Source organism: Aulonocara stuartgranti (assembly GCF_965226115.1).
Source record: "Aulonocara stuartgranti genome assembly, chromosome: 5".
In the NCBI taxonomy this organism is placed as follows: domain Eukaryota; kingdom Metazoa; phylum Chordata; class Actinopteri; order Cichliformes; family Cichlidae; genus Aulonocara; species Aulonocara stuartgranti.
This window is the reverse complement of record NC_138943.1, coordinates 29,874,360-29,884,991: the sequence shown is the minus strand read 5'-3', so window position 1 is coordinate 29,884,991 and position 10,632 is coordinate 29,874,360. Positions and strand designations below refer to the sequence as shown.

General features: G+C 42.5%; 1 protein-coding gene across 2 annotated transcripts; it reads right to left on the bottom strand.

The window, feature by feature from the left end:
* Positions 1-6,659: 6,659 nt before the first annotated feature.
* On the bottom strand, positions 6,660-10,482 carry tada3l (transcriptional adaptor 3-like). Of its 2 annotated transcripts, none has more exons than XM_082533303.1 (9): positions 10,226-10,482; positions 9,672-9,915; positions 9,291-9,538; positions 9,030-9,135; positions 8,790-8,925; positions 8,596-8,699; positions 8,368-8,474; positions 7,808-7,999; positions 6,660-7,701 (listed from the first exon to the last, which is right to left on the bottom strand). In XM_082533303.1, exons 2-9 carry the CDS (start codon positions 9,879-9,881, stop codon positions 7,509-7,511), a joined length of 1,296 nt encoding a protein of 431 aa, XP_082389429.1. In that variant the 5' UTR covers positions 9,882-9,915; positions 10,226-10,482; the 3' UTR covers positions 6,660-7,508. The 2 variants fall into 2 exon arrangements, with proteins under 2 accessions (XP_082389429.1, XP_082389430.1); XM_082533304.1 differs by lacking the exon at positions 10,226-10,482 and adding an exon at positions 10,015-10,219.
* Between the last annotated feature and the right edge of the window lie 150 nt (positions 10,483-10,632).

Sequence of the window (10,632 nt, the reverse complement as noted above, 5' to 3'; positions counted from 1 at the left end):
GGACAGGCCATTCCTGATAAGAGCGCTTCAGACAGACAGCAGCAGATATGGCAGTAAATCACATTAGTCACTTGCATCGGTGACACAGCTGTTGAATTTGTTAATTTGTCACAAGGGGAAAGGTCGCGTTTATGTTTGCTGGCTTCATCGTTTGCAAGCGGCGAGGCTTTTTCAAACAGTGGAGAGCTCCAGTTCTATTTTACATTTTTAAAAAAACATCCTACCTTGTGCAACAGGTGTTTCTTGAAGTTCGGATGGATGGAGTCGTCAGTGAAACCGAGAGTTCAAGAAACATTTTAAAGGAATGTTTCTCATTGCCTTATTTTGAATTCTCTGCATTTGCTTCCATGCAGACTGTTAGCAATAAGGCAGGAAACAGGGAGAGGGCTTGGCTCTGCTTTTTCTTTTCTAAAGCCCACTAATTAATATGATTGTAGATGATGTGTGTTGTTCTCCATGGACAGAGCCCCAAAAGGTCAGGCGAGATCTTAGTATAAACTTTATAAAACGCAATGATTCTTAATGAGATCAAAAAATGGGCATCTTTTGATCGGAGGAAGGGAGATTGTGCTAACATAAGATGAAATATACAACCCGCCCTCTGAGATATTTTTAGCCACGAATTCATCTGTGGTTTCTTTCACAATCTCCTGCACGTGAACCGTCCCCCACCAGTTGCTCATTTCTCCCATCATTTCTTTTTGGTGGTTTCCTTAAACCTCTCCTATTTTAGTATGTTCCACCAAACTTGCCCTCTTGTGTAAAGACAAAAAAAATACCCCTCCAAGTTCCCCGTCCTCTGTCTCATAAAACAACATGGTCCTCTGTGTTTGCGCACACGAGTGTGTGTGTGTGTGTGTGTTTTCATGCACCGACGGTTATGTTCCCCATCCTGTAGGGAGTGATCTGAGCTCAGTACAGCGAGGAGGATAGCCTGCCTGGATTCACCAGCAGCTCTTTATAAGGACAAGGGGAAAAAGGCCCCGCTGTCTCTAAATTTAGATGGACTTTATTAGGCCTCTTGTCTTGTTTCCCCTGTCCCATCCCCTCCTCCTTTGCTGCTGTTAGAAATCTCTCACCAAAGCTATGTGGGAGGCCGACCCTCCTCTCCATCACAGTGAGGGGAGAGTTTGCCTGATAATGATCTGGGCTGATAATAATCACAGAGCAGAGGAAGCAAAAGAAACATGGGGAGAGGGTGACAAAGCAGCGGTGGGTGGTGACAGAAGCATTTTTCATTGTGTCTCCTTTGCTCCTCAACAACTATCATCGACACTGCCGGTGATGTCCTCTCGCTTAGAGTCTTAGAGGGAGACCCGTAGCAGGAAAGTGGTATGTTTATTTATCCAAGCCCAATAAGGAAGAGTGTGACAATTCTCCAAATCCCACATCTATAAGAGTGGTTTCCGTATTCCAGAAGCAGTTGCATTAAATCTCTGTGAAAATATGTGCATATTTATCAATACATAGCCCTCTACATACCTCTGCTATCAGGCCTTATCTCCACTGCAAAACATACTTCAAGAGCTTTGAATGCTGTTGTCCACATTTACTGCCAAAGATAAATAGCCTCCTAACAACTCCACACTCTGTCGTTCTTATCTCACTCATTGCCTAGGTGATTCAAACAAAGAACAGCCAAACACAAATTGTCACAGTGCTTAGGAAAATTCGCTACCAATGCAGAAGGGAATGAGAGAGATCATGGACTTGTAATGGCTTGAGTCTCTCAGAGGAGAGACTCTGTATGCAGAATTTAGCATCAGCACTTTATCGTGATTTATCTTGTAGGTCTTGGATCTAACAGAAGTTAAACCTCAGCTTATGTCATTTATTCTGATCGAAACCAGATATGCATTTTTTTTTTTACATTTCCAAAATACCACAAACACAATCTCTCATATACCCAAACTTAGACTACTCTGATAACAATTCTTCTTGTACACCTAAATAATGAGCAACACCCTCACAGTTTAATGTAAAAGCAGCGAGTCTGTGGTGCTCATATTCTACAAAATACACCAGAGGAATTACAACAGGGCTGGAAGAAGTAGCCCAAGAATATTTATTTCTACTTCACCAATGAGCAGACAGCCCAGGAGCCTGGACAGGTGGGGATGATCAGGGCAGAAGAGAGCGATTTGCATTTGAGCTGCCAAACTCCGGAGTCACAGAAGAAAGGCATCAACTGCCACGCAAATGGGAAGCAAATGAGATTCAAATCAGGGCGGGTTAAAGGAGTGGCCAAAAAGATGAGAGCATATGAGAGTTTTGTGTACTGGTATGCAGAACTATTTGCAGTGTGCACCATCCAGTCGCTTTTGCTTCTGGCCTTGTGCTAAAAAGCCTTTCCAGTTTTACCACAACAGCACCAGCAGCAGCAGCAGCAGCACCAGCAGCAGCAGCAACCCTCTGGGGAAGGACAAACCATGACATCAGAACAGTGGAAGGAGCACTGGAGACAATAGTTCTCTGTGCAGGAGAAGGGCCGAGGCGTGGCCTGGCTGGACAGAGGGTCTTCTCAGTGGACCAGCCAGCCTCAGCAGCTGTCTCAACCTCTGTCTATATCTCTGTCACACACACAATTTCAATTCAGCATGAAAGCTGACATAGCATTAGGACAAAGAATCAACAGATTTATGTTGAAACCCTCCAGCTCTATGTATCTCTCCTTGTGCTTGTGCGTGCTTGTGTTTGTGTGTGTGTGTGTGTCAGCCTTTTATGCATGCTCAGTTCCAGCTAAGGAACGCAGGCACGGAGGTGGAGTAGGAGAGCCACAGAGAAAGAAATATGGTTGGTACACAGTGGCAAAACAAAGAGGCAATGGAGAGAACGCCCTCCTCTGATCTGGGGTGATAGTAGCATGGGATAACTGTGCGTGTGTGCACATGTAAACACACGTCGCCCCGCACAATGTCTGCTCACATAACAGAAATATATTTATTATAGTCTGTCTGTTGATGTGCAGCAGATGCATATCTCGTGCCAAACTTATTTACCCACACCCTCCAGTGGCGGGTCCTCTTCTTCAAACAGCCGTAAAACTTTACGGGCCATGGCAGAGAGGAGTGAAGAAGCTCACCACGTAGCTGAATTTCACACGGGGAGAGGGGACTGGAGATGGAGCCTCGCTGATCCGGTGAGCATCGGGGACACACGCACCACCTGGGTTGTCAAAAGGAGTCTAACTAGCCCTTTTTTCCTCTTTTCTTTCTTTCTTTCTTTCTTTTTTTAAAAAAGAGGCTCAATATGTGATGAGCAAACAGAGGACGAGCATCATTGAGCATGTATGAGCAGTGTATTAACACAAAACCCACCTGCCCTTCAGTTTAGGTCTAATGACAACAAATGCAACAAAAGACCTGTGTGATACGCCCGGCCTCGAGGGGCCACCACAGCAATCTATTCAGCCTCTCATTCACCTGTGAGGAGGACTCAATAGGTTTGCATGTTATTAAAAGCTTTCATACACAAGGGCTGATGGCATTATGGATCTGCATAGAGGACACTCGCCTAAACTGAGGAGTTTTTAAAATAATGACTGTTTGCACCATTGTTAGAAACTCCAGCTTTCTGAGCATGAGGGGATTTTTTAAACAACATGCCAGTTCCTGATTTTATCTTCTGGGTTGTATTAATGTAGATTCAGTAAGTTTCCATTAACGGTCTTGCCATTACACACAAACACACGAGCAAAACACTCACACAATGTAATAAACAGGGCATTATTGCCACCCTCCCCCCGACAGGCTGCTGTTAAATTCGTAATGATTCAGCCGAGTTTTAAGGTGTCGCAAGATGTAAGCTGATTTGTTCCTGACAAACCTGCACTGTGGAGCTCAAGGCTATTTAAAATACAAACAAGCGACCTGACTACATGTAGTTCAAAGCCTGAAATCTGTCATGTCAGCAATGCTTGGGGATCTGACGTCAACCTAAACATGTTGAGAGAAGAGGAGATTTTATCTGTGGGGTTTTCACATGCTTTGTAACAGATTTTCAACAGAGAGAGTTTCACTGCCTTGATTGTGACTTGACCGACTGACCAAGTTATAGCAGTTTCATCAGGAAATAGCTCTGTGTCATAAGATTGTACAGGCCTCACAGATTAAAAGAGGTAGCTTTAAATTAACCAACACTGTCTATTTTTTTTAGTAGTTTCATCTTAATGAAGGGAGACAGAATATAATCCAGAAAAAACACATTACCTAAAAGCTAGATTAAAGTTTCGAGTTGATTTGGATGTCATTGAGTGAAATAAGTACTTGATCCCAAAAACATGACTTAATACTTGGTGGAGAAACTCTTGTTGGCAACCACAGCGGTAAGACATTTTTTGTAGTTGTTCATCAGGTTTGTACACATCTCAGGAGGGATTTTTGCTCCCTCCTCTTTACAGAAACTTTCTAAATCCTTTAGGGATTTTTTTTATTACTGCTTGGAAACCCAAACCTTCAGCTTCCTCCACAGACTTTCTATAGAGTTGGGGTCTGGAGACTAGCTAAACCACTCAATGACTTTAATGTGCTTCTTCTTTTGCCATGTCTTTGTTGCCTTGGCAGTATGTTTTGGGTCACTTTAATGCTGGAAGACCAAGCCATGACCCATATTTAGTGTTCTGGGTGAGGGAAGGAGGTTCTAGTCCAAGATTTTATGGTATATGGCCCAGTCTTTTGGCCACTCAGTGCTGTGAAGTCGTCCTGCACCCTTAGCAGAAAAACAGCTCCCATATCATAATGCTTCCACCTCCATGGTGACTGTTGGGATGGTGTTCTTTGGGTCATACACAGCATTTCTCTTCTTCCAAACACGACGGGTTAAGTTGATGCCAAAGAGCTTGAGTTTGGTTTTAAAATGACCACAGCATTTTCACTGGTAAACTTCAGACGAGCCTGTACATGTTTCTTCATGAGCAGGTGGAACTTGCAGACGCTGCTAAATTGCAGCGTCTGCAAGTTCTATTATGTGTGTTATAGTGGTGTTTTTGGTCACTGCTCTTCCCATGTTGTTCTGTGCTGCTTCACCGCCTTTCTCATGATCCTCTTCGTATCATCAGGCAAAATCTTGCATGAAGCTCCAGATTGAGGTGGATTGATGGTCATTTTGTATTTGTTCCATTTCTGAATAATTGCACCAGCAGTTGTCATCTTCTCATTAAGCTGATGGTCAATCTTGTCCCTGATGTCCTTTGACAAATCTTAGGTCTGATTCTGATTTGTCAAAGGACTGAAACTGATTCTGTGCGCAGGCGTGCTTTATATAGGTACGAAGTTGAGATTAGGAGAATCTATAATTGACTGACTGATTGTAATCTTGTGTTACATCTTGTCACACAGGCAATCTGTGGGAACCTGAATTTTGGCTGTGTTGTAGGGGATCAAATACTTATTTAATATTTTGCCTCTCTTCATTAAAATGAAACTACCACAAAAAAATTAGAGACAGCAATGATAGGACTTTGTACACATTTCTAATAAAGCGTCCTGAGTTTGAAAGTCACATGGACGAGTCTTTTCTTATCACACACATCAGGAGAAAGAATCACAGAAAAGCTGTTTGAAACTGCTGAGAATGACAAAGAAACATGAGCATGGCTGCGGTCTTTTCAAAAGATACTTTCTGAATCCATCTGGGTGAACAGCAGTTTGGTGGTTTTTGCTGTGACCATGTGACAGTTTCTTAAGGAAACTGTTTCTTACTGGTGACATTTCTTTGGGTGACTGTTTCTCTGTAGGATGAACTGTGTGACCCACAGCTGCACACTGAGCAACAGTCTCTTACTTTATCCCCAAATCCAGATCGGTGAGGATCATAAAGTGAAAGATGGACATATACAATCACCAACAAAGAGACACACACAGTATTGCAATTATGTCAACCATGGGCTATGTATAGCAAAAGGCACAGACTGCCATCTAGTGGTGCCTCTGGATCCTGTTACTTCCACCTACCCTGCAGGAAATCTGGATTTGCAATGTGCAATGTGGCTTATTAATGAAGACATGTAGCTTTTATGTACAGCAGTTTAAAAAGATTTTAAGAACATCCTCCTAACCAGCAAAAAAACTGGTGACAAACAGAATAACTTCCAGTCTAAGAGTTGAGACTGGAAGAGACTTAATTACTACTGCCATTGCTGGAACAATGTGACTGTATTTTATTCTATAGCCCAAAAGCCTCATGGAGAAAATATCTTGTTTTCCTTTTAAATGAAGACAGTTTTAAGCATTCCTTAGAGACCTACAAAGAATGGTTCTTCACCGTATTAGAAGTACTTAAGTATGTGATCAGGTAAACCTTTTCCACCCGCTGGATTTCAGCATCAGTGACTGAAAACTGAATATCATGCAGTGAATATATCTTTGAGATACAGAGATGATGGACGTTACCACCTCTTTAATCGTAATGCACTGTGTTATGCTGCTGGGAACAGTTTTCTGTAATCAGAAGCTCACGTTGCTAGATTACAGCATCGGGGAGCCCGATGCTCTTCTTGGTGTGCGGCCCATTTGACATGTTGATCACATTGTTTCTCTCACGTTTGTGTTTTTATTTGATTTTATTCTAATGTATTGTTAATTATGTGGTCAGCATTTTTTAAACATGTTGCTAATAAATAAACTGACTAAGAACATAAAGAAAGCAAAAGCACAAATATCAACAGATGTAACAGTTTTATTGTTTTAATAAGTAGCAATGGTCTATGTCTTTTTTTTGCTCCTGGTGGACCCACTGTTAGCACTGAAGGGAAGAGATGTTGCTGCACACACTGCAGCATCTTGTCTGTTTTTTTAACATATACAAAACCTGTTCTTAAATTGTACTGATGTATTCTTTTCACAGCATGTCAATGGCAGATGAAATTTAAAAAACGTAAAAAAAAATAAAAATGAACCAACAAAAGAAAAACGTTTCAAACAACAGTATAAAAGTCAGTGATGCATGCTGAATGTTACTGATCCGATGATTGCTCTGCTGTACATCACATGGAACAAAAACAACTACAGAAACGTTCCTACCTAAATCATGCAGAGCTGTAATAAACGGTATGTTACATCACTGGCCTCTTTCACATACCTGCCATTTAACTGCTGGAATCTGAACGTGTGGCTTCATACATCAGTGAGGAGCCTGCATTGCAACAGTAATGCCACTAGATCAGGCTGAGCGACACAAGTGAGACTGTTTGCTGCAGAGTTAACATGACTGCATGTGCACAGTGCATATTTGCGAGTTGCTCAGCCCAACCCACTAGAAAATACCATGCAATAACAAGTTATATTAATTTCTATTTACAGTAAGAATAAAGCCATTTTGACCATTTCCAATTCCCAAAAGTCAGCATGGTCTGTGTTCTATCATGAAGCCGGCGTGTCCAGATGCCGGCAGGTCAACGGAGAGAGAAGCCTGAAAGAGGCCTTTGATGCAACTGACAGCTGTTTGAGCTGTGTGTTAGGTTGAAGAGGTTTCTTCCAATATTTTTTTCACCACAGAAACTGTGGTTTCCTCTATCCATCCAGTAATTTGAGAATGCTTTCCCTCTCCTTCAGTGCTTTCCAGGCCTGATCTTTCTCCTTCTTAGTTGGGGTACGTTTCTTCTGCCTGGCTGCCATGATTCGCCGGAACGCCTCCATCACCTCATTGTCAGACACCCTGACTCTCTGCCTTAACTCCTGTTTGCGCATCTCCTCTTTTGCCAACCTGTGAAAAAACAGCAAATCCAGAGTTTCATGTGATCAAAGATCTCTAACACATGTACAGTTTCACTTAGGTGGCAAACAGAACCACTGCTGCTCTCTGTCCTCACCGTAGCAGCTCCTGCTTTCTGGCTCGGTTGTGAGCGGTCAGGGCTTTGAGTTCTGCTTGTCTCTTCAGCAGCTCTGCAAGGACCTCATCCTCAGAGTCTCCTCCCTGGCCAGGTCGCTCCTCGGAGTCCAGCAACCCCTGGGCTACCAGCTCCTCTTTGATTCGAGCCTCCAGGGAGCGCGTATGAGGAACGCTAAAGATGGCAAAGATCATAAGAAATATGCAGATGCAGAGCGGAAAACACCACTAAAACAACCAATGTTACCACCTTAAATCTAGAACCAATTTTTCCCTTTAAATTTAATGGAGAGGAATTAACATCCACGTTTGTGTGTGCAGGCACAGCTGCATGAAAGTAGACAGCAAATTGAGGTACTTTGAAGAGTTAGCTGCTGACCTGCCAAAACATCCTAAAAAAGATTGAATGCGGTTTTTCTTTTGTATGAAACAAAAGAAAAACCGAGGTCTGTGTGGATGAGGAGATGTGTTTAAAAATGGCTGCTATTTCAGGAGGTTCTCTCATGTAATACATCAAAAATTTATTTGATGCTGACATTATACCTAAAAGCTTTTCCTTGGCTTCGGGGTGAAGTCCCAGCACCATCGTTAGCATCCTTTCCTGAAATGTCCGGTATAGGAGAATCCTCCATGGGGGATATAATGTTCTCCTGGAAGAAACCATGCTCATGTATTTATATGTATATTATTATTTGTATTTTTTACAACGCAATAATGCATTGTTATAAGCGTTATCAGGGCAAAAGCTGGTCACAAAATGATGAGTCTGACCTCTACAAGGGCCTGCAGCAGACGCTGTGTGAGAGGACCAAAGGGACAACCGTCTTCTGGAGATTCGTGTTGGGATTCTGACTTTTTCAGCAGCGAGTCCACATCTACAGCAAGTGAAGATAAATGTTAGTGTTAAGGTGGAGTTACTAGTTCATGCACAGTCACGTGTAGGCACAAGTGAGCCTTCCCCTCACCTTTTGCGTCCAATTCAGAAAGCGGCCCTCCCATGACGCTTTTCTTTTTGTCGTTGGCTCGTGCTCCTTCCCTCTGCTCCTCCAGCAGATCCTCCTGAGCCCACCGCTGAGAGTAGTGTTTTCCCAATGCTGGAATCTACCATTAACACAGATCAGCCCCAAACCTCAAAACACTCTTATTCACTGCATTGCATACAGTTATTTGTAACATAACATTGCGTGCATGGCTCTATGTCATACCTTGAAGTAGTCTGCTTCATCCTCTGGTGGTTTAAGAAGCTCCTCCAACAATCGTACTTCTTCATTTGTAATATCTGCACAGTATGGCTCCACTGAGGCCCAGAATCTTAAAAACAGAAATATTACAAGGTAATATAAGAATAAAGTTCTTTTCTTGCTAAAACACACATCTAAGAATAACTTGAAAATTAGAAGGAAAAAAAAAAGAAACATCAAAGAGAAAATAAACTAAGCAGATATATTTTGTAAGTTGTTGCGGACCTGTTGGGAGCATCATTTTTAGGGTTGCGGGGAATGTCTTGAGGGTCATCTGTAAATTCATACTCTTGTACTTTTGGCTGCAGGTTTTTGGTTTTGGGTCTGCCGGGACCTTGGCCTGGCCCATGACCCCCTTTACCGTCCAATTTCTGCTTCTTTGGTTTGTGGCGAGATGAGGCAGCGGGGTCTGGGTCTTTTCCCAGCTTCAGAAAGCGTTTATCTCCCTTCTTATCTTGCCAGTCTGTAAGGATCTGAGATAAATAGAGAGGAAAAAATTATGGTAGCCTTTAATATACAAGGCTGCATCTAGATGCTTAGAGATGAAAGCCTTATGGTTAAAAGAAAAGTTACATGAAAGAAGAGCGGTCACCAGCTTGTTCCTACCTGTCTCTGCTCTTCCAGTGCTCGGAGGCGGCGGGTAGCTGACGACAGCAGTGTCTCCAGCTCCAGCTGCAGGGTATCCAGCTCTTCGATGCCGATGCCATCATCCTCTGAGCGGCCCAGCACAGCAGTGTAGCGGGGGCATACCTTGACATGCTCCACGGGCTTAAAGTCGTAGTATTTCAGTGGGGGGCAGTCCTTCAGCTCACTCATGATGTATTGCAGCAAAGACCTGACAGTGATTTTACTGGCATAAGACAAAGTACTCATTAGATTATCAGACTGGCATACAATGTGAGTCCAGCTCTGTGCTGTAGCTCTCACACACAAATTCAGAAACACTTACGTACGGCCGCACGTACAGTCGGGACTGCTTTAAAGAGCGCAGGCTCGCTGGGCCCGAAATGCTGGAGAATACGTTTAAATTCTAACAAGGGTTTCTTTTATATTCATGATTTGCGCACAGACGCTTTAAATATGGGCGTTTTAAACCCACACCACACAAATATAGCGCACAAATTATAATGTGTATAATATTTTAGAGCAGCGATAGTTACCTTCACTGAATGGCGTCCATGATGGGTGAAACCATTGTGGTAAGAGGGGGGTGTGTGTGAAAATTATTCACCTAAAATGATGTCCCATTTTATATATAATGACGATTCTGAGGAGAAAAAATAAGATAGTTAAATTTTTACAAAACCTAACCAGGCATTTTAAGTCGTAAAAGCAATTTAAAAAGTGGCAAGTCTGAGAATACAGAGTCTGGAGACTTGGCGCTTCATAGAGCCTGTTGAGTAGTCTATCACAATGGTATCATCGGATGATACCAAATCTAGGCGTATTAAAAATATTTGCTGCCAAGCTTTTAATTTGGAAGTTAGACAGTATAGTTTGTGTACGTTAATCTTGATAATTGACATCTAACTATGAAAACCATATAAGGTAAAAATAAAAACTCGTG

Coding starts and splice junctions, on each gene's coding strand:
- tada3l (XM_082533303.1), bottom strand. CDS start 9,881: ATGAGTGAGCTGAAGGACTGCCCCCCACTGAAATACTACGACTTTAAG. Junction 8,475..8,595: donor TGCTGCAGGCCCTTGTAGAG/GTCAGACTCATC, acceptor GGTTTCTTCCAG/GAGAACATTATATCCCCCAT. Junction 8,000..8,367: donor AGCCAAGGAAAAGCTTTTAG/GTATAATGTCAG, acceptor TGCCATCTTTAG/CGTTCCTCATACGCGCTCCC.